The 21,265-nt window shown below is 36.1% G+C and overlaps 1 protein-coding gene across 1 annotated transcript in view; it reads right to left on the bottom strand.

Moving 5' to 3' along the window:
* LOC150101888 (monocarboxylate transporter 12-like) overlaps nt 1–21,265 on the bottom strand; it is a 41,545-nt gene that overhangs the window by 3,535 nt on the left and 16,745 nt on the right. Inside the window, exons 3-4 of the mRNA XM_090399925.1 lie at nt 1,872–2,408; nt 1,404–1,715 (exon numbers count right to left, since the gene is read on the bottom strand). Coding sequence (XP_090256051.1) covers nt 1,404–1,715; nt 1,872–2,408 — 849 coding nt within the window. The remainder of the gene's footprint in view (nt 1–1,403; nt 1,716–1,871; nt 2,409–21,265) is intronic.

The raw sequence follows: 21,265 nt of genomic DNA, 5'->3' as shown, positions 1-21,265 counted from the left end.
AGCAGCCGATCGCGTAAATAACGTTGATAATTAAAATTTAAATGCATTCCTTTTATAAATAATGTTAACAATTATAAATTATAATATATACTGAGGATTTAATTATAAACGTCAATTTAATTTTGAGGAAAGTGCGAGCTGTATTGGAGTAAATACGATACATAGTTATGCATTTGCAGGGCTCTACATATTCATAGGCGCACGAGGCGCTAGCTAGGGGGTCGAGTAAAAATTAGGACCAATTTAAGGGGCTACAAACAATGAGGAATGGACCGTGGAGAACTCTAGCACCTCCCCCACCTCGGAAAAAAGTGTAAGTACAGCCCTGTACATTTGGTATAAATCCACGATAAGAGGAAGAAGAAAAAGAAATCAGTTGTTAAACAGTATAAAAGAAAAAGAGATATATTGGAAAAATCTAGATTGGTAAACCGTATAAAGGCAGTGGCACTCACTGCCCCGATCCAAAAATCTTCAACATCTAATGACCATCAAAAGCTTGTTGCAGGTTAGCCAAAAAAAAAATCGTGCTTTGTAGTAATTAGTATAAACCATTTAAAAGTAGTATGAATAAAGTTGCATCACCAACAAAACTTAATACATAACTAAATAACGCTTAAATAACGTTGATAATTAAAATTTAAATGCATTCATTTTATAAATAATGTTAGCAATTATAAATTATAATAAATACTGAGGATTTAATTATAAACGTCAATTTAATTTTGAGGAAAGTGCGAGCAGTATTGGAGTAAATATGATATATAGTTATGCATTTGCAGGGCTCTACATATTCAGGCGCAGGAGGCGCCTGTGAATATATTACTTACCAAGTGTAGATGGTACTAATAAAAAAAATCAGCTAACACCTTTTTATTTCCGTACACGAGGAGTAGGCGAGGCCATTTAGCCCTATCTAACTTTTGGAGACTGAGTGGGCAGTTCAATCTCCACTGGTACCAATCAGAGATAGATGGCCCAAGGCTATCACTAATTAAGCGGTACTCAGTGAAGAGAGACGGCTCAAATGTGCCGCCATCTCGTGGTCCCTAACCCTAACACAATATATTTAATGTCTGAAATAATGTGGGTTCTACGGTCGATTTTCTTCAGTTTACAGGACGAAAAACCCGAGGTTCCGGGAGGAAAAAACCTGCTTGCCCGTGCCAGAGATCAACTAACTCGGGAACCGGTCGAAAAAAGGCTTAGAAAAATTTCCTCTAGTCGCCAATTAGACTCGAAACCAAGTCTTCCTTCGTGCGGCCAAGCGCCGTGGTTGGCAAACGCCACATCCACTGACCTACACAGGCTCTCGTTAGTTACATCTATCTCGTTAGTTACAGTTACATCACCAACTATCAAACAATACTTAATACATAACTAAAAACATATATATTACTTACCAAGCATAGGTGGTACTACTAAACTGAAAACTCCGCATGCGAAATTCATAGAACCCATAGCAATTAGCTGTTGGTCATGCGATACTGATTCAGCAAGACAAACGGGTATTAGAACATTTATAGAGCCTTCTGCTATTCCTAGAGAAAGCGTTAATGCCAGCAGACCTGAAAAAGTGATTATGATGGAATGCAAGGCTAAAATCACACCTGCAACTGTCAAATTCAAAGCTATAAAATTGTTTCTCGTCATAAGTCGTCTGTCTGTAACCCATCCAAGTCCCAAGCGACCAACAATATCTCCTGCAGTGAAGGCTAAAATCAAATAAGTTCCCTGTTGAAGTTAAAGGCCGACATCTAAAGCATAATCTATAATTATAATATATGGCAAGAATAAAAACGTGTTCATAGTAAGAGTGAAGCTTAATAATTCAAACAGTGGGTTTAGGAGAACTTTAAAGATTTTTTGACCATAATTTAATAATCTGTTCGTAGAAGAAGTAGTATTGGACAGGAAACTAGCAGTTTGTGTAGACATATTATTTTTTATTTCATTCTGGGATGCTATTTGAATTTCTTCCATTTTCTTTTGTGGAATCTCAATAAAACTTGTTTCTTGCTGATTAGATCTGTTGGTGTCATTCGATAAACACTGAAATGATATATCATTTGCCGTTTTATCAATAGTTGCCACTGTACATTTTTCATTTGTTGGCAAATTCTGAATTGGTCTTGAGGGCTCTTTCCTTTTTGCTTTACCTTTTCTAATCCAAGGTGCTGGTTTAAGCAGTGCAGAAGCCACAACAGCATTGAGTGCAATTCCTCCCATCACAAGAAATGCTCCTTTCAAACCATATTTCTCGATGACAAAAGTCAGTATGAAAGGAAGAATAAACGATCCCAGTCCATTACCTGATAGGGCGACCCCAGAAGCCGTTGCTCTATGTCGCACAAAATAGTGGTTAATGCTAACCTGAGGAAGGATACTATTCAAGCCCAAACCAATTCCTGAAATATAATATGAAGCTATGAAATTAAATAAATCATATTATATGAAGTTAAAAAAATCATAAATCATAATCATTCACTAAATAAATAAATCATAAATCATAATCATTCACTAAATAAATAAATCATAATCATACTAATGAATAATAAATTAAATATTATTATAGAAAAATTCAATGTAAAAATTTTTATTAACAATTCTCAATATGTATTCAGTGGCAGTGGCGCTTACATCTGAAGAAAGCCGTTCTCATATTGACCCATAGAACCCACACTGTTTCAGACAATAACATATTGTGTTAAACGGCAAACAGCACCGCCATCTCTTGGAGACCAAGAGATGGCGGTGCTGTTTGCCGTTTCTTCGCTGAATGCCCGCTAAAATTAGTAATAGTCTTACACCAGCTATCTCTGATTGGCTACCATTGGAGATTGAACTGTCCACTCAGTCTCCAAACGTTAGGATTAAAACGACCTATCCTACTCTCTATATCGGAATAAAAGACTAGCGAATATTTATTCAAATTACTTTTAAAAAGGAATTTTTTTAGTTTATCACATTAACTAAAACTATACTCACAACATGCCTACTCTGATCACTTCTCAAAGTAGGCATACTAAGCAGAGTACAATTGTGTATTATGCCTTTAATTGAACTAAAACTTGTGCTACAGAATTAACAGTCATCCTATATCATTAATATAAGATGTCATATTCATCTAGCATCTACCCCGAGCCTTCGTAGCTCAGTTGGATTCGAAAACTAAAGGATTTGTCCTTTAGTTGAAAAGACATGGTTTCGAATCCCATCCATGACGCGAGGAACTATCATCAGGATTTTCACTCAAAAGTAACTGGTATCATATAGAGGTGGTGGATTTCTCCTTGAAACTCCATTTTTTCATCCTTCAGAACATGTAAACTGCTACGTGAACATATGATATCTGCAGACATCGGATACTAACTGCGACATGGAAGAGGTTACAGCCTCAACATCTTATCTTTCTATAGTAGATCCTCCCTCACGATTTTTGAAAGGTTTGACCTACATAATACTACATTGAGGTGGTATTTAAATAATGAAATAATAAAACACGCATTTATTTAATGTAGAAAGAGAAAATGCTACAGGATTCAGTGTTCAGAATTTCTTGAAATAAAAATCGACATGTTGATTCTTCTGAATTAAGAAATATCCTTTTTTTTCTCTCTCTCTTCTTTTCTCTATAATTTCGCTGTTGGCATCCTGATCGTGGCTAAGGCCTTTGTTGATTTAATTCAAAATTTGTTTTAAAAAAAAATTAATAATCAGATTCCTTATTTATTTTGTTTTATTTATTCATTTATAGTTTTTGACCAGAGTCAATAGGAATAGATTAGATTTTTCAGTATCATCTTCAGTAGTTCTTGTTCTGCCAATTCTATAATTTCCTTAATGGTAGGCTCCTTTTCGTGTCTGTAAAGAACACTTAATTTACATCGTCATAAGCAACTTCTAAAGCTAACCAATTTTCCATCTCATTCACACTTAAGTGTTGCCTTTTCAAAAAATTCTAAACCTCCAAAGTTTTGAATTAACTATGGGCTGGGGGTGCCTTTCAAACTACCTTCGGATCGGGGTTAGCGAGTTATCATCTGTAACAGTTTTTAGAGCATCCAAGTACTGATTTTTCGTCAAAATTCTTGAATCGGTTTCTTCCGAATTGACTGCCCTTATCCACGCACAGCGAGTTACAAAAACAGTTTTTGAAAAAAATTAAAAAAAAAAACGGCATTCATGTATATAATATTTGTAACATGAGGTCAGTTATTGGACAAACGATGTTGATTCAGCTCTTAGAAATCATTCATTCACAGTATATGAGAATAAAATATTTTATTCTCGTATACTGTGTTCTTAACTGATTGCTAGAAGGCCATGAATCGGGATCCTATGGTTTCTACTGCACTGAATTTCATATACTCATAACAGAAAATGTATATAAAAGCTCGGAGGGGGATAAAAGGTAGTCTACTGTATATAAAATCATGTTCAGATAATGAGAGCTTCTCTGTTTATTTTGGGTTCGATCCCTTTCCACAAGGACTCCTAGTCTACGACTAACTACTTGTTCAATCATCATAAAAATGTTTAATGCAAAGAAATTTTCTGTTTACAAGTTCCTTCCTACGATTGCGAGTTCTTTTTTCAGCCATGCAATACGTATGCATTAAGAGAAGGTCACGAGTGAAGAAATAAGGGTATATTTTGATATTAATAGGTCCTGAAAATAATTATTCTACCTAAATGGATTATAGAGGGTTATTTACGATGGTTACATTACATTGACACATGATGCAAAGAGTTAACAATTCTTACATTTACTAATTATTATTATTATTATTATTTTTATTACTTTTTATTTTTATTACAGCATCTATGTATGCAATTTATTTGACACATAAAAAACAATAAATAAATAAAATAAATAAATAAATAAATTATTATTATTATTATTATTATTATGTATATTCTATATTCAAAAATTCTGTATAATCCTTATTGTAAATATTCGAAGAACATGTGTTGTAAATACATAATACAGAGGCAAAAAGTATTTTTTTTAAATTTAATTGAAATCCGATGTAGAAATTGTAGCACTTTGTGCTGAATTCTGTAAAACTATAAGTTGCAATGTCACTCAAGATGCTTATTGTACATGTAAATATTTTAACAGATCAATAAAAAAAAATATATAGAGAGAGAGAGGGCGCTTTAGCAGCAAGCGGTCGAAAGCATGCTATTTCGATGCTCCCATATTTTAAGTTGCAAAGTAGATCTTTTCTTGTGAATTAAAATTTAAAGTACATCCGTGAATTCCGTTCTTCAAGACGAACATATTGATGTAAAAACTGTAAGTATCTGTTAAGTAAAAAGTAAAATATAAGTATTCAAAGTTCGAAGTATACGTTGGTCAACTACGCGAGAAGAGAACAAAGGAAGTCGCCATATTAGAAATTACAGTAAGATCGCCAAACAAGAAGTATGAAGTGCTACAAATGCCAAGAAGACTTAATGGGGTAAGAAAACCACGTAACATGTAGGAACTGCCAGAGAAACATGCATTTTCTATGTTCAGGATTGTCTGAGGCTACTTGGCAGCAAAAATCAAACAAGAATCGTGACGAGTGGAAGTGTCCCCATTGCAGAGACAACAAAGGAACGTCGCCTTCGACCGCATGCGGAAAACAACACATGCAGAAAACAAACCGCAGGCAGTAAACAGCTATCAACAACAGAGAGAATTAAAAACAAAGAAAACAACAACGGAAGCCCAGGTGAGCCAACTTTAAATGCATTACTTGAAAATAGATTACAAAACCTAAAAGACAGTTTAATCGATTTGGTTGAAGAACTATTTAAAAAACATACCGCACAAATTACAGAAAAATTCAACCAATATGAAGAATTTATTAAATTTAATAATAACTCGGTAGAAGGTGTATTACAGACCGTTAGAGAAATTAAAAACTGCGTCAAAGAGCTAATGGAATGACAGCATAATTTAACACGTTCATTGCCAATCACGCGATATCGCGCGATGCGAGTTCTCACCGAACGGTCGCTCACGCGTTATCGCGTGGGCGTCGCTAACTAAATAAAAAAGTAAAAAACATTTGGCCACCACACGAAATTCCAATTTTCAGCTTGGCAATGAAAGTGTTAATTAAAGAGACAACGGAACTACAGCAAGAACTAAACTCTTTAAACCAACAGACTCATAAATGGTCTCCCAGAAATAGCTACGGAACCTCTAAGAGACACCGTAATACAACTAAGCCAAAAAATAGGCTCTCCCACTGAACCAAGAGACATACAGTCAGTGCATCGGTTACCACAAAAAAGGAAAAGAGAAAATAATACCCGTCCTTCTCCCGTCGTAGTGCGACTCACCAACAGCCCAATAAAAACTACACTTATAAAAGCTAGCAGGATCAAAAAACCAGTAGTCAAGGATCTGAAAGGAGAACACGACAACACCCCAATTTACTTGTCCGAATACCTAACGCCATACTATCAGAAAATATTCTACCAAGCAAGGAAAGTAAAAACAGAAAACAATTACCAGTTTATATGGATAAGAGACAGCAAAATATACCTTAGAAAGACACAAGACGCAAAACCAATCGCAGTAAAATCCGTAGACGACCTCAAGAGGCTGCCACATTGAAAGGATGATTGACAACTCGAAAAGAAGGACCAGCACCCCAACCAACATGAATACAGACCATCAAGCAGACGTAATCACCCCGGAACATGATAATTGCCACATTCTGAAATCAATAACGGAATGGAAACAAGTGACAATTCCCAAAAAAGGACTATCTATTCTCCACATCAATATCAGAAGCATTCAAAAATACTGGCTGACCCTGCAAGCTTATCTGAAGGAAGATATAGACGAAATAGACATTTTAATACTGACTGAAGTATCTACGACAAACGAAGAGGCATCCTCCTACCAAATGCTACACTTCCAACAACACAAACACTGCAGTCAAACAAAACGAGGCGGTGGTATAATAATATTTACCAAACATAAACTAGAAGTAACAGAAATAAACTATAAATTAGAATATGCAGAAAACATATGCATCGAAATTAAAAACATCAAACAAGAAAACTCCCTGATATTAAACGCAATATACAGACCACCCAACTTAAGCACCACAAAATTCCTAGAAAAACTAAACAGATGGCTTTCAGCCACGGAAGTAGGTACCTCAGAAAACTTGATAATAATAGGAGACATTAAAATAAACATTAGGAACATAAATAACACAGAAAAATACCTAGACCTATTATCGGCATATAACATAACCCCATCCATACAGTCGTATACACGAGAAGAGATAGTCGGAAACACAACAACCTCATCCTGCATTGATCATATAAATATAAGGGCCCCTCCAAACAGCTACACAGCAGCCGTCATAACATGCAAACTGGCAGACCATTATTTCACAGCATTACAGTTACACACTGAACCAGAACCCATAAAAATCACTGAGACTGCAAAACAGTATTATAGCATTCTAAACGAAACAATAGTAAACGATGAAATCAGAAAAACAGACTGGATGCAGATAGCATCTTTAGGCTCTGCTGAAGCTGTATATAATAATCTTAAACTTGCATTTAACAAAATATATAACAAAGCATTAACAAAAATAAAAATACGCCCCCAAACGAAACAAAATCCATGGATAACAGACAACATACTAACAGGCATACAAAGAAAAGATGCCCTATGGAAACAACTTAAGAAATCGCCGAACAATGTTGCTTTAAAAGCTGAATACAAAAGAAAACGGAATCTCCTAACAACACAGATTAGAATGGCAAAAAGGAACTATTACACCAACGAATTAACAACAGCTCAGAATGACATAAAGGAAACCTGGCACCTGATTAATGAAATGCTGGACATTATACACAGAACCACTGCCTCATAAACAATAAAACACAGCTTTGCCTGCGGCCCCAAATCCCTCAAACAGTTGGCAAACAACTTCAATCAGCATTTCATGAACTCTGTCCAAAAGCTACAAGAAACAACCTTTCCTCACACAAACGAACATTCTCCACTAGGTCCACGAGCAGCCCAGTCGATGTGGTTTTCCCCACGGTAACAAAAGAAGACCTAACACTGGCAATTCAACAAATTAATCCTAACAAAGGACCGGGGATAGACGGAATCAGACCAAAAGACATCAAGAAACACTCAACCAACCTACTTCCAGTTATACAAAAACTGTTAAATAAAATCTTCGAAACGGGACACATACCTGAAACACTGAAGACTGCTTTAATTACACCCATACACAAACAGGGAAAAAGAAACATTATAAGTAATTACAGACCCATCGCCACGTTGTCTATAATCAACCAAATCATGGAGCGCATCGTGCATCAGAACCTCTTCACATACGTTGTAAAATTTCAAATCATACCCAACACACAGTATGGCTTCCAAAAAAATAAAGGAACAGCAACACTCCTGGAAGATTTCACAGATCTAATAAACGCTGCATTGGATAAAAACAGAATAACATTAGTGGTATTCATTGACCTAACAAAATCATTTGACACACTAACACATAAAACCTTGTTAACGAATCTTACCCATATCGGAATTGGAGGTCGTCTACTCCAGTGGTTTAAAGGATACACGAAAAACAGAAAGCACATCACACGTATAGGATCAGCATACAGCAAAGAGGTACATGTAACCTGTGGAGTACTGCAAGGAGCTGTCCTATCTCCCACTCTATTTAACATATACATGCACGACATAAGCCAACTCCCCCTAAAAAGTAAAATCTTCCAGTACGCAGACGACACGGCCATAGTATCCATTCACAACAATGCAAATATCACTTACACAAATATGCAACACGACATCAATCAAATCACTAACTGGTTAACAGAAAACGGCATATATGTAAACCCTGGAAAAACAAAGCTAATGGTATTCAAAAACCCCCAAACCCTGCCTATAGAAACTAAATATCTCGCTATCCAACATTCATCCTCTTATACACAAAGCACAGAACCTAAAATCACAACCATCACACAGGTGAAAACAACACGCTATCTCGGACTTCAGTTTGATGCTGATCAAAGTTGGAATAGCCATACAAATTACCTACATACCAAGCTTAGGATAATAGCAAGCAAACTATACAGATTAAAAGACATTGCCCCAACCCACATAAAAGTATTAATCTATAAAGCATTATGTGAAAACATTTTAAGATACGCAATCACATCATACTCATTCTGCACAAAGTACAGACTTAACAGGCTACAATGGTTTCAAGATAAAATGGTAAAACTGATATTCTGGGAACAACCCACTCTTATGCAGGAAGCATTGACAAAACACAAAATATTTAAGGTGAAACACTTATACCAATACACAGTCATGTTAAAACATTACTACAGCCCAACCTATAGAGTAACCAGAACAACATATCAAATAACAAGACCACAGTCAACAAACTACATAACATATATATGCAACAATCACTATCGCAAAGCCACCCGAAACTTCTATGTACCTGACATGATAAACAAACTGCCGTTCGACAACAGAAACCTAGGAACATACAGAGAGCTGAAACAGGCGCTATATAAATATTATAGCGAGAATGAAAATTAGAGCAATACCTGTTTCTCTCTCCCTCACCACACACACACACACACACACACACACACACACACACACACACACACACACACACACACACACACACACACACACACACACACACACACACACACACACACACACACACACACACACACACACACACACACACACACACACACACACACACACACACACACACACACACACACACACACACACACACACACACACACACACACACACACACACACACACACACACACACACACACACACACCTATGACAAAGCCCTTCTCAAAAAACCATCACTACAAGAACACAAAGAAACAAACATGCCCCTGTCTAAATCCAACCCTATCTGCACACACAAAAAAAGTTAAACTGTAATAGCAGTTGAAGGCTTCCAAGCACGTACCAACATACAGTAAAATCAACACCTGGCTTGTGACCAGTATAGGAACATAACCAAGAAACCACCACCCTCTATCATCTATTATCTTCCTCAGATAAGCTCTGCTAAGCTTCGAGGAAGAAAATTATTAACTTGCAAGTATCTGTTATTCACAATTGTAATGTGTTATAAATATTATATATATATATATAATTATTACAGCATCTATGTATGCAATTTATCTGACACATAAAAAAATAATAAATAAAATAAATAAATAAATAAATTATTATTATTATTATTATTATTATTATTATTATTATTATTATTATTATTATTATTATTGCAAGCAGCAAGCAATCGCAAGCATGCTATTTCGATGCTCCCATGTTTTTAGTTGCAAAGTAGATCTTTTCTTGTGAATTAAAATTTAAAGTACATCAGTGAACTCCGTTCCTCAAGACGAACATATAGATGTAAAAACTGTAAGTATCTGTTAAGTAATAAGTAAAATATAAGTACTCAAAGTTCGAAGTATACGTTGGTCAACTACGCGAGAAAAGAACAAAGGAGGACGCCATATTAGAAAATACAGCAAGATCGTCAAACAAGAAGTATGAAGTGCTACAAATGCCAAGAAGACCTAACGGCAGAAGAAAACCACGTAACATGTAGGAACTGCCAAAGAAACATGCATTTTTTATGCTCAGGATTGTCCGAGACTACCTGGCAGCGAAAATCAAACAAGAATCGTGACGAGTGGAAGTGTCCCCATTGCAGAGATAACAAAGGAATGTCGCCTTCGACCGCAGGCGGAAAACAGCCAACGCAGAAAACAACCGCAGGCAGTAAACAGCTATCAACAACAGAGGGAATTAAAAACAAAGAAAACAACAACAGAAACCCAGGTGCGCCATCTTTAAATGCATTACTTGAAAATAGATTACAAAACCTAAAAGGCTGTTTAATCGATTTTGTTGGAGAACTATTTAAAAAACATACCGCACAAATTACTGAAAAATTTAACCAATACGAGGCATTTATTAAATTTAATAATAACTCGATAGAAGATATGTTACAGACCGTTAGAGAAATTAAAAACTGCGTCAAAGAGCTAACTGAAAGACAGCATAATTTAATTAAAGAGACAACGGACCTACGGCAAGAACTAAACTCTCTAAAGCAACAGTACGAGCTCTCAAACCAACAGCAGCACAAAAATGACCTCCTCATAAATGGTCTCCCAGAAATAGCTACGGAACCTCTAAGAGACACTGTAATACAACTAAGCCAAAAAATCGGCTCCCCCATTGAACCAAGAGACATCCAGTCAGTGCATCGGTTACCACAAAAAAGGAAAAGAGAAAATAATACCCGTCCTTCTCCCGTCGTAGTGCGACTCACCAACAGCCTAACAAAAACTACACTTATAAAAGCTAGCAGGATTAAAATCCAGTAGTAAAGGATCTGAAAGGAGACCACGACAACACCCCAATATACTTGTCTGAATACCTTACTCCACACTATCAGAAAATATTCTACCAAGCAAGGAAAGTAAAAACAGAAAACAATTACCAGTTTATATGGATAAGAGACAGCAAAATATTCCTTAGAAAGACACAAGACTCAAAACCAATCGAAATAAAATCCGTAGATGACCTCAACAGGCTGTCACATTGAAAGGAATATTGACAACTCGTAAAGAAGGACCAGCACCCCAACCAACATGAATGCACACCATCAAGCAGACGTAATCACCCCGGAACATGATAATTGCCACATTCTGAAATCAATATCAGAATGGAAACAACTGACAATCCCCAAAAAAGGACTATCTATTCTCCACATCAACATCAGAAGCATTCAAAAATACTGGCTGACCCTGCAAGCTTATCTGAAGGAAGATATAGACGAAATAGACATTTTAATACTGACTGAAGTATCTACGACAAACGAAGAGGCATCCTCCTACCAAATGCTACACTTCCAACAACACAAACACTGCAGTCAAACAAAACGAGGCGGTGGTATAATAATATTTACCAAACATAAACTAGAAGTAACAGAAATAAACTATAAATTAGAATACGCAGAAAACATATGCATCGAAATTAAAAACATCAAACAAGAAAACTCCCTGATATTAAACGCAATATACAGACCACCCAACTTAAGCACCACAAAATTCCTAGAAGAACTAAACAGATGGCTTTCAGCCACGAAAGTAGGCACCTCAAAATACTTGATAATAATAGGAGACATTAATATAAACATTAGGAACATAAATAACAACACCTAGACCTATTATCGGCATATAACATAACCCCATCCATACAGTCGTATACACGAGAAGAGATAATCGGAAACACAACAACTTCAACCTGCTTTGATCATATAAATATAAGGGCCCCTCCAAACAGCCACACAGCAGCCGTCATAACATGCAAACTAGCAGACCATTATTTCACAGCATTGCAGTTACACACTGAACCAGAACCCATAAAAATCACTGAGACTACAAAACAGTATCATAGCATTGTAAACGAAGCAATAGTGAACGATGAAATCAGAAAAACAGACTGGATGCAGATAGCATCTTTAGATTCTTCTGAAGCTGTATATAATAATCTTAAACTTGCATTTAACCAAATATACAACAAAGCATTAACAAAAATAAAAATACGCCCCCAAACGAAACAAAATCCATGGATAACAGACAACATACTAACAGACATACAAAGAAAAGATGCCCTATGGAAACAACTTAAGAAGTCACCGAACAATATCGCTTTAAAAGCTGAATACAAAAGAAAACGGAATCTCCTAACAACCCAGATTCGAACAGCAAAAAGAAACTATTACAGCAACAAATTAACAACAGCACAGAATGACATAAAGGAAACCTGGCACCTGATTAATGAAATGCTGGACAATATACACAGAACCACTGCCACAGAAACAATAAAACACAGCTTTGCCTGCGACCCCAAATTCCTTAAACAGTTGGCAAACAACTTTAATCAGCACTTCGTGAACTCTGTCCAAAAGCTACAAGAAACAACCTTTCCTCACACATACGAACATTCTCCACTAGGTCCATGAGCAACCCAGTCGATGTGGTTCCCCACAGTAACAAAAGAAGAACTATCACTGGCAATTCAACAAATTAATCCTAACAAAGGACCGGGGATAGACGGAATCAGACCAAAAGACATCAAGAAACACTCAACCGACCTACTTCCAGTTATACAAAAACTGTTAAATAAAATCTTCGAAACGGGACACATACCTGTAACACTGAAGACTGCACTAATCACACCCATACACAAACAGGGAAAAAGAAACATAATAAGTAATTACAGACCTATCGCCACGTTGCCTGTAATCAACCAAATCATGGAGCGCATTGTACATCAGAAACTCTCCACATACGTTGAAAAATTTCAAATCATACCCAAAACACAATATGGCTTTCAAAAAAATAAAGGAACAGCAACACTCCTGGAAGACTTCACAGATCTAATAAACGCTGCATTGGATAAAAACAGAATAACATTAGTGGTATTCATTGACTTAACAAAAGCATTTGACACACTAACACATAAAACCTTGTTAACTAAACTTACCCATATTGGAATTGGAGGTCGTCTACTCCAGTGGTTTAAAGCATACACGAAAAACAGAAAGCACATCACACGTATAGGATCAGCAGACAGCAAAGAGGCACATGTAACCTGTGGAGTACCGCAAGGAGCTGTCCTATCTCCCATTCTATTTAACATATACACACACGACATAAGCCAACTCCCCCTAAAAAGTAAAATCTTCCAGTATGCAGACGACACTGCCATAGTATCCATTCACAACAATGCAAATATCGCTTACAAAAATATGCAACACGACATCAATCAAATCACTAACTGGTTAACCGAAAATGGCATATATATAAACCCTGGAAAAACAAAGCTAAAGGTATTCAAAAACCCCCAAACCCTGCCCATAGAAACTAAATATCTCACTATCAAACATTCATCCTCCTATACACAAAGTGCAGAACCTAAAATCACAACCATCACACAGGTGAAAACAACACGCTACCTTGGACTTCACTTCGATGCAGATCAAAGTTGGAATAGCCATACAAACTACCTACATACCAAGGTTAGGATAATAGCAAGCAAACTATACAGATTAAAAGACATTGCCCCAACCCACATAAAAATACTAATCTATAAAGCATTATGTGAAAACATTTTAAGATATGCAATCACATCATACGCATTTTGCGCAGACTACAGACTTAACAGGCTACAATGGTTGCAAGATAAAATGATAAAACTGATATTCCGGGAACAACCCACTCTTATGCAGGAAGCATGGACAAAACACAAAACATTTAAGGTGAAACACTTACGCCACTACACAGTCATGTTAAAACACTACTACAGCCAAACATATAGAGTAACCAGAACAACATATCAAATAGCAAGACCACAGTCAACAAACTACATAACATATAAGTACAACAATCACTACGGCCAAGCCACTCGAAACGTCTACGTACCTGACATGATAAACAAACTGCCGTTCGACAACAGAAACCTAGGAACATACAGAGAGCTGAAACAGGCACTATATAAATATTATAGCGAGAATGAAAATTAGAGCAATTCTTGTTTCTCTCTCCCCCACCACACATACACACACACAAACCACGACAACACCCCCTCTCAATAAACTACCACTACAAGAACACAAAGAAACAAACACACCATGTCTAAATCCAACCCTATTTGCACAAAAAAAAAAAAAAAGTTAAACTGTAATAGCAGTCAAAGTCTTTCAAACACGTACCAACAAACCGTAAAATCAACACCTGGCTTGTGACCACTATAGGAACACAACCATGAAACCACCACCCTCTGTCATCTATTATCTTCTTCAGATAAGTCTGCTAAGCTTCGAGGAAGAAAATTACCAACTTGCAAATATCTGTTATACACACTTGTAATGCGTTATAAATATTATATACATATAATTACTACAGCAACTATGTATGCAATTCATCTGAGACATAAAAAAAAAAAAAAAAAACTGTATAATCCTTATTGTAAATACTGTAAATATTATTATTGTATGTAACTTATACTGAGACATAATAAAATGTAAAAAAAAAAAAATTATTATTATTATGATTGAATTGTGTGTGTATGCTGCATTACTGCATTGTATCGTGAATTGTGTGCACATTGGTGCCAATCCATATTTAGCTAGTTTAAAAAAATGTATATTCACATTTATAAAATGTACTCTGCATTTTGTATAGAATTTTCGTACTGTACAGAAAAGATAATATGTTTTTCATTGTGTGTGTGTGCAGATACTCTGTGTGATAGTAAACCATATCATTTTCGTTGTAAAAACAAATAAGTCGTTTATAAAAAAAAAATAAATAAAAAAAATTATTATTATTATTATTATTATTATATTCTAAATTCAAAAATTCTGTATAAACCTTATTGTAAATATTGTAAATATTAATATTGTATGTAATTTATACTGAGACATAATAAAATGTTAAAAAAAAATTATTATTATTATTATTATTATTATTATTATTATTATTATTATTATTATTATTATTATTATTATTATTATTATTATTATTATTATTATTATTATTATTATTATTATTATTATGTATATTCTATATTCAAAAATTCTGTATAATCTTTATGTAAATATTTGAAGAACATGTGTTGTAAATACATAATACAGAGCAAAAAGTATTTTTAAAAAATTTAATTGAAATCCAATGTAAAAAATGTAGCACTTTGTGCTGAATTCTGTAGAACTATAAGTTGCAATGTCACTCAAGATGCTTCTTGTACGTGTAAATATTTTAACAGATCAATAAAAAAAATTTTAAAAATTATTATTATTATTATTATTATTATTATTATTATTATTATTATTATTATTATTATTATTATTATTATAACGGTGTCACCATGGAGTCAAAAGACTTCTCGGGAGACCTTACATTGGTAACCATTATTCACACAATACCTGTCATCTTCTCCTTAAATTCATCCACAGACGAAGCATTCACAACCACCTCTGGCAATGCATTCCACCCATTCACAACCCTCCAAGCAAAAAATCTAGTTCTAACACCCTTGTTAACCACACTCTTACACAACCTCCAGGGATGGCCCCTCGTTCTCTTCCTTCCTGTGCTGGTCTTCAAAAAGTCATCACTATCAATCCTATAAAATCCCTTTAATAATATATATACCTGTATCGTATCTCCTCTCCTGCGTCTATCAGCCAATTTTTGGAGCCCACAGATCATCGGGTAGATTGATCAGTAATCTGAGGTACGCTGATGATACAGTACTCCTTTGTAATGACATGGAAGAACTAGGACTAATTCTTGACAAAGTTAACAAGATCAGTAATAACAGAGGACTTCAACTTAATTCTAACAAGACAAAGATCATGGTTCTCAACGGAAAAACAAACAGAGAAGCTCTTGAGAAACAAGTGTATCTTAATGCAGAAAGAATTCAGGAAGTCAGCAAGTTTTAGTAGCTGGGATCCATTATTAATGTGAAGAATTGCTGTTCAGAAGATGTCAGAAAAAGGTTAAGAATGGCTAAAACAACAGTCAAGGACCTGTCTAAAATCTGGAAAGATGGATCTATTTCCATGGGAACAAAGTTAAGGATTTCAGATGCAGTTGTTTTTCCAACAGCGACTTATGGATGCGAGACTTGGAACCTAAAGAAGTCAGATAAGAAACAGATATCTGCTTTTGGGATGTTTTACAGAAGGCTGTTGAGGATATCATATACTGAAAGGCGTACAAATGAATGGGTGTTAGAAATGATTAGTAGAACTTTAAAGCACCTTAAAGATATTGACAGAAGAAAGTTAAAATATTTTGGACACATAGAAAGGATGGAAGGAGGACTTCTCAGAACAGTAATAGAAGGTAAAGTTCCTGGAAAAAGAAGCAGGGGCCAATCCATCAATGAGATGGATGGATGGCGCGTGTGGAGTGACTAATCTTCAGAGAGTGGAGGCTGCCAGAAAATTAAACAACAGGATTACATGGCGAGGCCTGGTGTGGAACATCACCGAGCATCGGAGTGACCATACGGCATCTGTAGATGCCCAGTGAACATAGAGAGAGAGACAGATCTTCAATCTATCCTCGTAGGAAACATCCTGCTGAAATGCAACATCTTTGTAACTCGCTTCTGAATCCCCTCCACCATTTCTTCTTCACCAATAAATCCAGGTGACCAGATCTTTGCGCAATACCCCAAATGCGGCCTTATTAATGCCTTATAAAGTGGAACAATAACTTTCTTATGCTTGTCAGTGTGGTCTTTAACAACCATGTAATTTGATGTGATGTTTTGGCAACCTTTACAATATACCCTTTTAACTTAAGTTCCCTGTCATACAATAACTCCCGAGTCCCATGCCTCGTCAACTTCTTGCAGTTCAGTATCATTAATATAGTAAACAGCATGTGATCTCATCTTCCCGAAGTGCATCATCTTACACTTAGCCACGTTATACTGACATCCATTTACCTTAGCTCATACAATCAGCCTATTTAAGTCATCCTGCAAGATATCTATATCATCTGAATTGACTATCGCTCTTCCTAATTTTGCATCATCAGCAAACAAGGGGATATTTCCTTTCATATTATTTCCAATATCATTGAGGTACAAATTATACAACTGAGGACCAAGCACTGAGCGCTGAGGTACACCACTAGTTACTTGCCTTCTCCTGGACTCAGCTCCTCCATAAACCACTTTTTGATATCTATCCACCACCCACTCTCTAATTCAAATCACTAGCTTCGGATCCATACCCATTTGTTCTAAATTATGCAACAGAGTTCTGTGTGGAATCTTGTCAAATGCCTTTGCAAAGTCCAGCAGTATCACTGAGTAAGGATTTCCTTAATCCAGCTCCACTGTTACTTTATTATAGAAAGTAAGCAAGTTACTGAGGCAAGACCTACCCTTCACAAAGCCATTTGCGCCTTATAAAATATCATATTGCAGTCCACCCAGTCTGAATTTTAATTTTTACCAATTTCTCCAAATCCTTAACCACCACTCGAGATATATTGATTGGTCTATAATTTGCAACCTCTGTCTTGAAGCCTCCCTTATGCAGTGGAATTATTTTCCCCTCTTTCCACTCTATTGGAACTTTACCAGAACTGTGTCTTAAATTAAACAGCCTGGTTAGGGGAGGTGCTAATTCTCTTGCACATTCTCGTAACAAATGGACCGATATGCCATCTTACCCAATGGCAGTGTTAGCATTAAGGTTTTGTAATATACTAAGCACCGCCATTTCGTCTATCTCTAGACTCTCATCAGTCAATGACACATTCGGCACTGCAATATCACAACTAAGATGGTACTTCATAATGATCACAAAGTAATTAAACTATTTGATTTGCTTCTGTAATTTCCCTACCATCAACACTTTTTAAAGTCATCCTTCCATGGTTATTCTTCCTTTTACTTGCCAAATGGCGAAAGGACACCTTAGAATTTCTTATGGACTCATCAGCTAACTACCTTTCATAATCAGCTTTGCCTTTCCTTACCATACAGATTACTCTCTTTGCCTGTACCTTGTACTGCTCATGAGAACGCTCATCTCCTTTTTCTTTATACTTCGACCACAACCTTTTCTTTATCAGCAACTCCTGCTTAATAATATTATTCATCCATATCACTCCTACTTGAATTCTCCTTCTGACTCTGGAAATACAGTCTGATACAGCTTTCTTTAAATACTCCTTGACAATCTCCCACGCACTATCAAAATCTCTCTCCTTTAAATTCTCATGCCATAACACCTGAAAGCTGACTTCTCGGCTGCTCATAATCACTGGCCTTGTAATTCCACATATGCCCCTTCTTTGCAGAATATTCAGCACATCTTAAAATTTCCCAGGTCAAGACCACAAGATTGCTTTTCCCAAGTGGAGACAGTGTAACTAAATTACTTATTGATATGTTCTCCGATAAATAAAGTAATTTAGTGTGATAATACAGCGTTTCCCCTTTATACGGGAGTTCATGGTACCATCTAGTCCCCCCAAATTTTATCCGGGGTCCGGAACCGGTAGAGGCTGACGAATCAGACCTATGGTTGGGTCATTATTCCTGACTGTAATCCGCGTGTGTCGTCGGACCGGTTTGCCTTCTTGCGGGATGAAAAACACCAGATAAACTGGTGGAAAAAACTCTGTTGTCCACGCCCAAGACAGGCTAACTTGGCTATGCTGAGGCAGATCCTTGAGCTACTCACATCGTTGACGGGAATCAAACCTAGGACACTCCTTCCCCAGGTATATGGTTGCGAAGCACAAAGCCACTAGTATAACCGTGCGGACTGTTCTCCGATGTTATGAAAAGATCTAACACTCTCGAATCTCTTGTTCCTTCCATTACATGCTGTCTCAGGTAGTTAACAACTGTATAAACTCCATTTCCTTTATTCCTTGTGACCATTCCTTCTCCCAATTTATATCCCCAAAGTTAAATTCCCCCATAATAATTACTCGACCTTCACTCATCATGCTAATTTGCCAATACATACTATCTACATTCTCCCTTATACCCCCCCCCCCCTTGCATGATAACAACAATCGAATACATATTTCGCCCTGTTGATCTCTAACAGCCTCAAATGAACTGCCCTCAACATACCTGTCACCTTGAGGCACTTCTACCTTTTTTGGATTTCACACTTCGTCTATCGTTAGTAATATCCCCCCTCCCATTCTGTCATCTCTGTCCTGCCTGAAAATACTGTACCTCTTACATTCAATCCCTATAATATGTCATTTTTAGTTAACCAAGTCTCGGTATTTCCTATAATTTTTGGCCAAGTTGCACTAAGTAATGACAAAAATTCTTCATGCTTATTCCGAATACTTTGGGTATTAGTATACATTAACTGCAATACGCCCTTCCTCCAATAATCTCCCTGTGTGTGAATTAATCCACTCTGAATACCGTTAATTTTCTGCGAACAATTAATCCCAAATTCACAGCGATTAATGACCACAGTATTATTTACAGCTGACTCTATCACCTGCCTACCTAGTAAATCCCGTTTCCCTGTTTTGACCATTTTCTCTCTCCTTTATCAATAAATGTTCTAAATGCCAAGCGCCCAATCCATTTAAATCCATTGTCACTGAAATTAAAGGAGATATTCAATTGTTTGTGGATGACGTGAAGCTGGCAAAGGGTGTTGAGAGAAGTGCTGATGCAATGGCTCTTCAGGAGGATCTGAGTAAGCTGGAAATCTCGGCAGATAAATTGGGAAGCCAGTTTAATTTTGCTAAATATAAGATTTTGAATTTTGGGAACTGCAGATGGAATACTGCATACTCTATATATGGAAGTATGCTGGAGGAAGTTGATCGAAAAAAATAAAGAGCGAGTGACTTATTTCATAATACTCGTATTTAAGATATTTTCTTGTCTTATTTTAATTTCATTCATATATTTTGTTAGTGTATTTTCAATTGTTCCTCAGAATTTCGAATATGTATTTTTTCATCTATATCTTTGTCTTTTTAGTTTCAAATTTATGTAAAGAGTTTCCATGTGATGTTATTATTATTATTATTATTATTATTATTATTATTATTATTATTATTATTATTATTATTATTATTACCGGCGACTCCAGGTAGTCCTTAGACTCATCGAGAGAGGCCCTAAACATCATGCCAACTATTCGACATTCTCACAGTATCTATCATACCTTGCCTTGAACTCACTCACTGTCATAGCACCCACAACAGACTCTGGCAGCTTATTCCACTCATTTACCACTCTAAAAGTAAAGAACTCAGCTCTAAATTTTCGATTAAGACTCTATCTTAATCGAAAATTCTACACCTTTAGCCACCTCCCAGGTCAAGACCTAATGATCACTCCCACCAATAAGTTGCAACATGGTCATATGCATTACGGTCAAATTCTCAGATGCTATTACCAGGTCAAGCACTCTCAAACCCCTAGTATTTTCAATTACATGCTGCCTCAGATAGTTATCCCTTAATAATTGAATAAAATCCAGTTCCTTTCCCACATGTGTCCTCTTCTCCTTCCAATCAATGTTACCATGGTTGAAATCTCCCATAAAAATTACCTTCCTTCCACCCATTTCATCAATTTGTTTATGCATACTATCTCCACTAC

The sequence above is a fragment of the Typopeltis vanoorti genome, chromosome 11, assembly GCF_054136105.1.
Source record: "Typopeltis vanoorti isolate ZY-2024b chromosome 11, IOZ_Tvanoo_1.0, whole genome shotgun sequence".
NCBI lineage: Eukaryota > Metazoa > Arthropoda > Arachnida > Uropygi > Thelyphonidae > Typopeltis > Typopeltis vanoorti.
The sequence above is the reverse complement of the archived record's forward strand: the minus strand, read 5'-3'. Positions and strand labels throughout refer to the sequence as shown.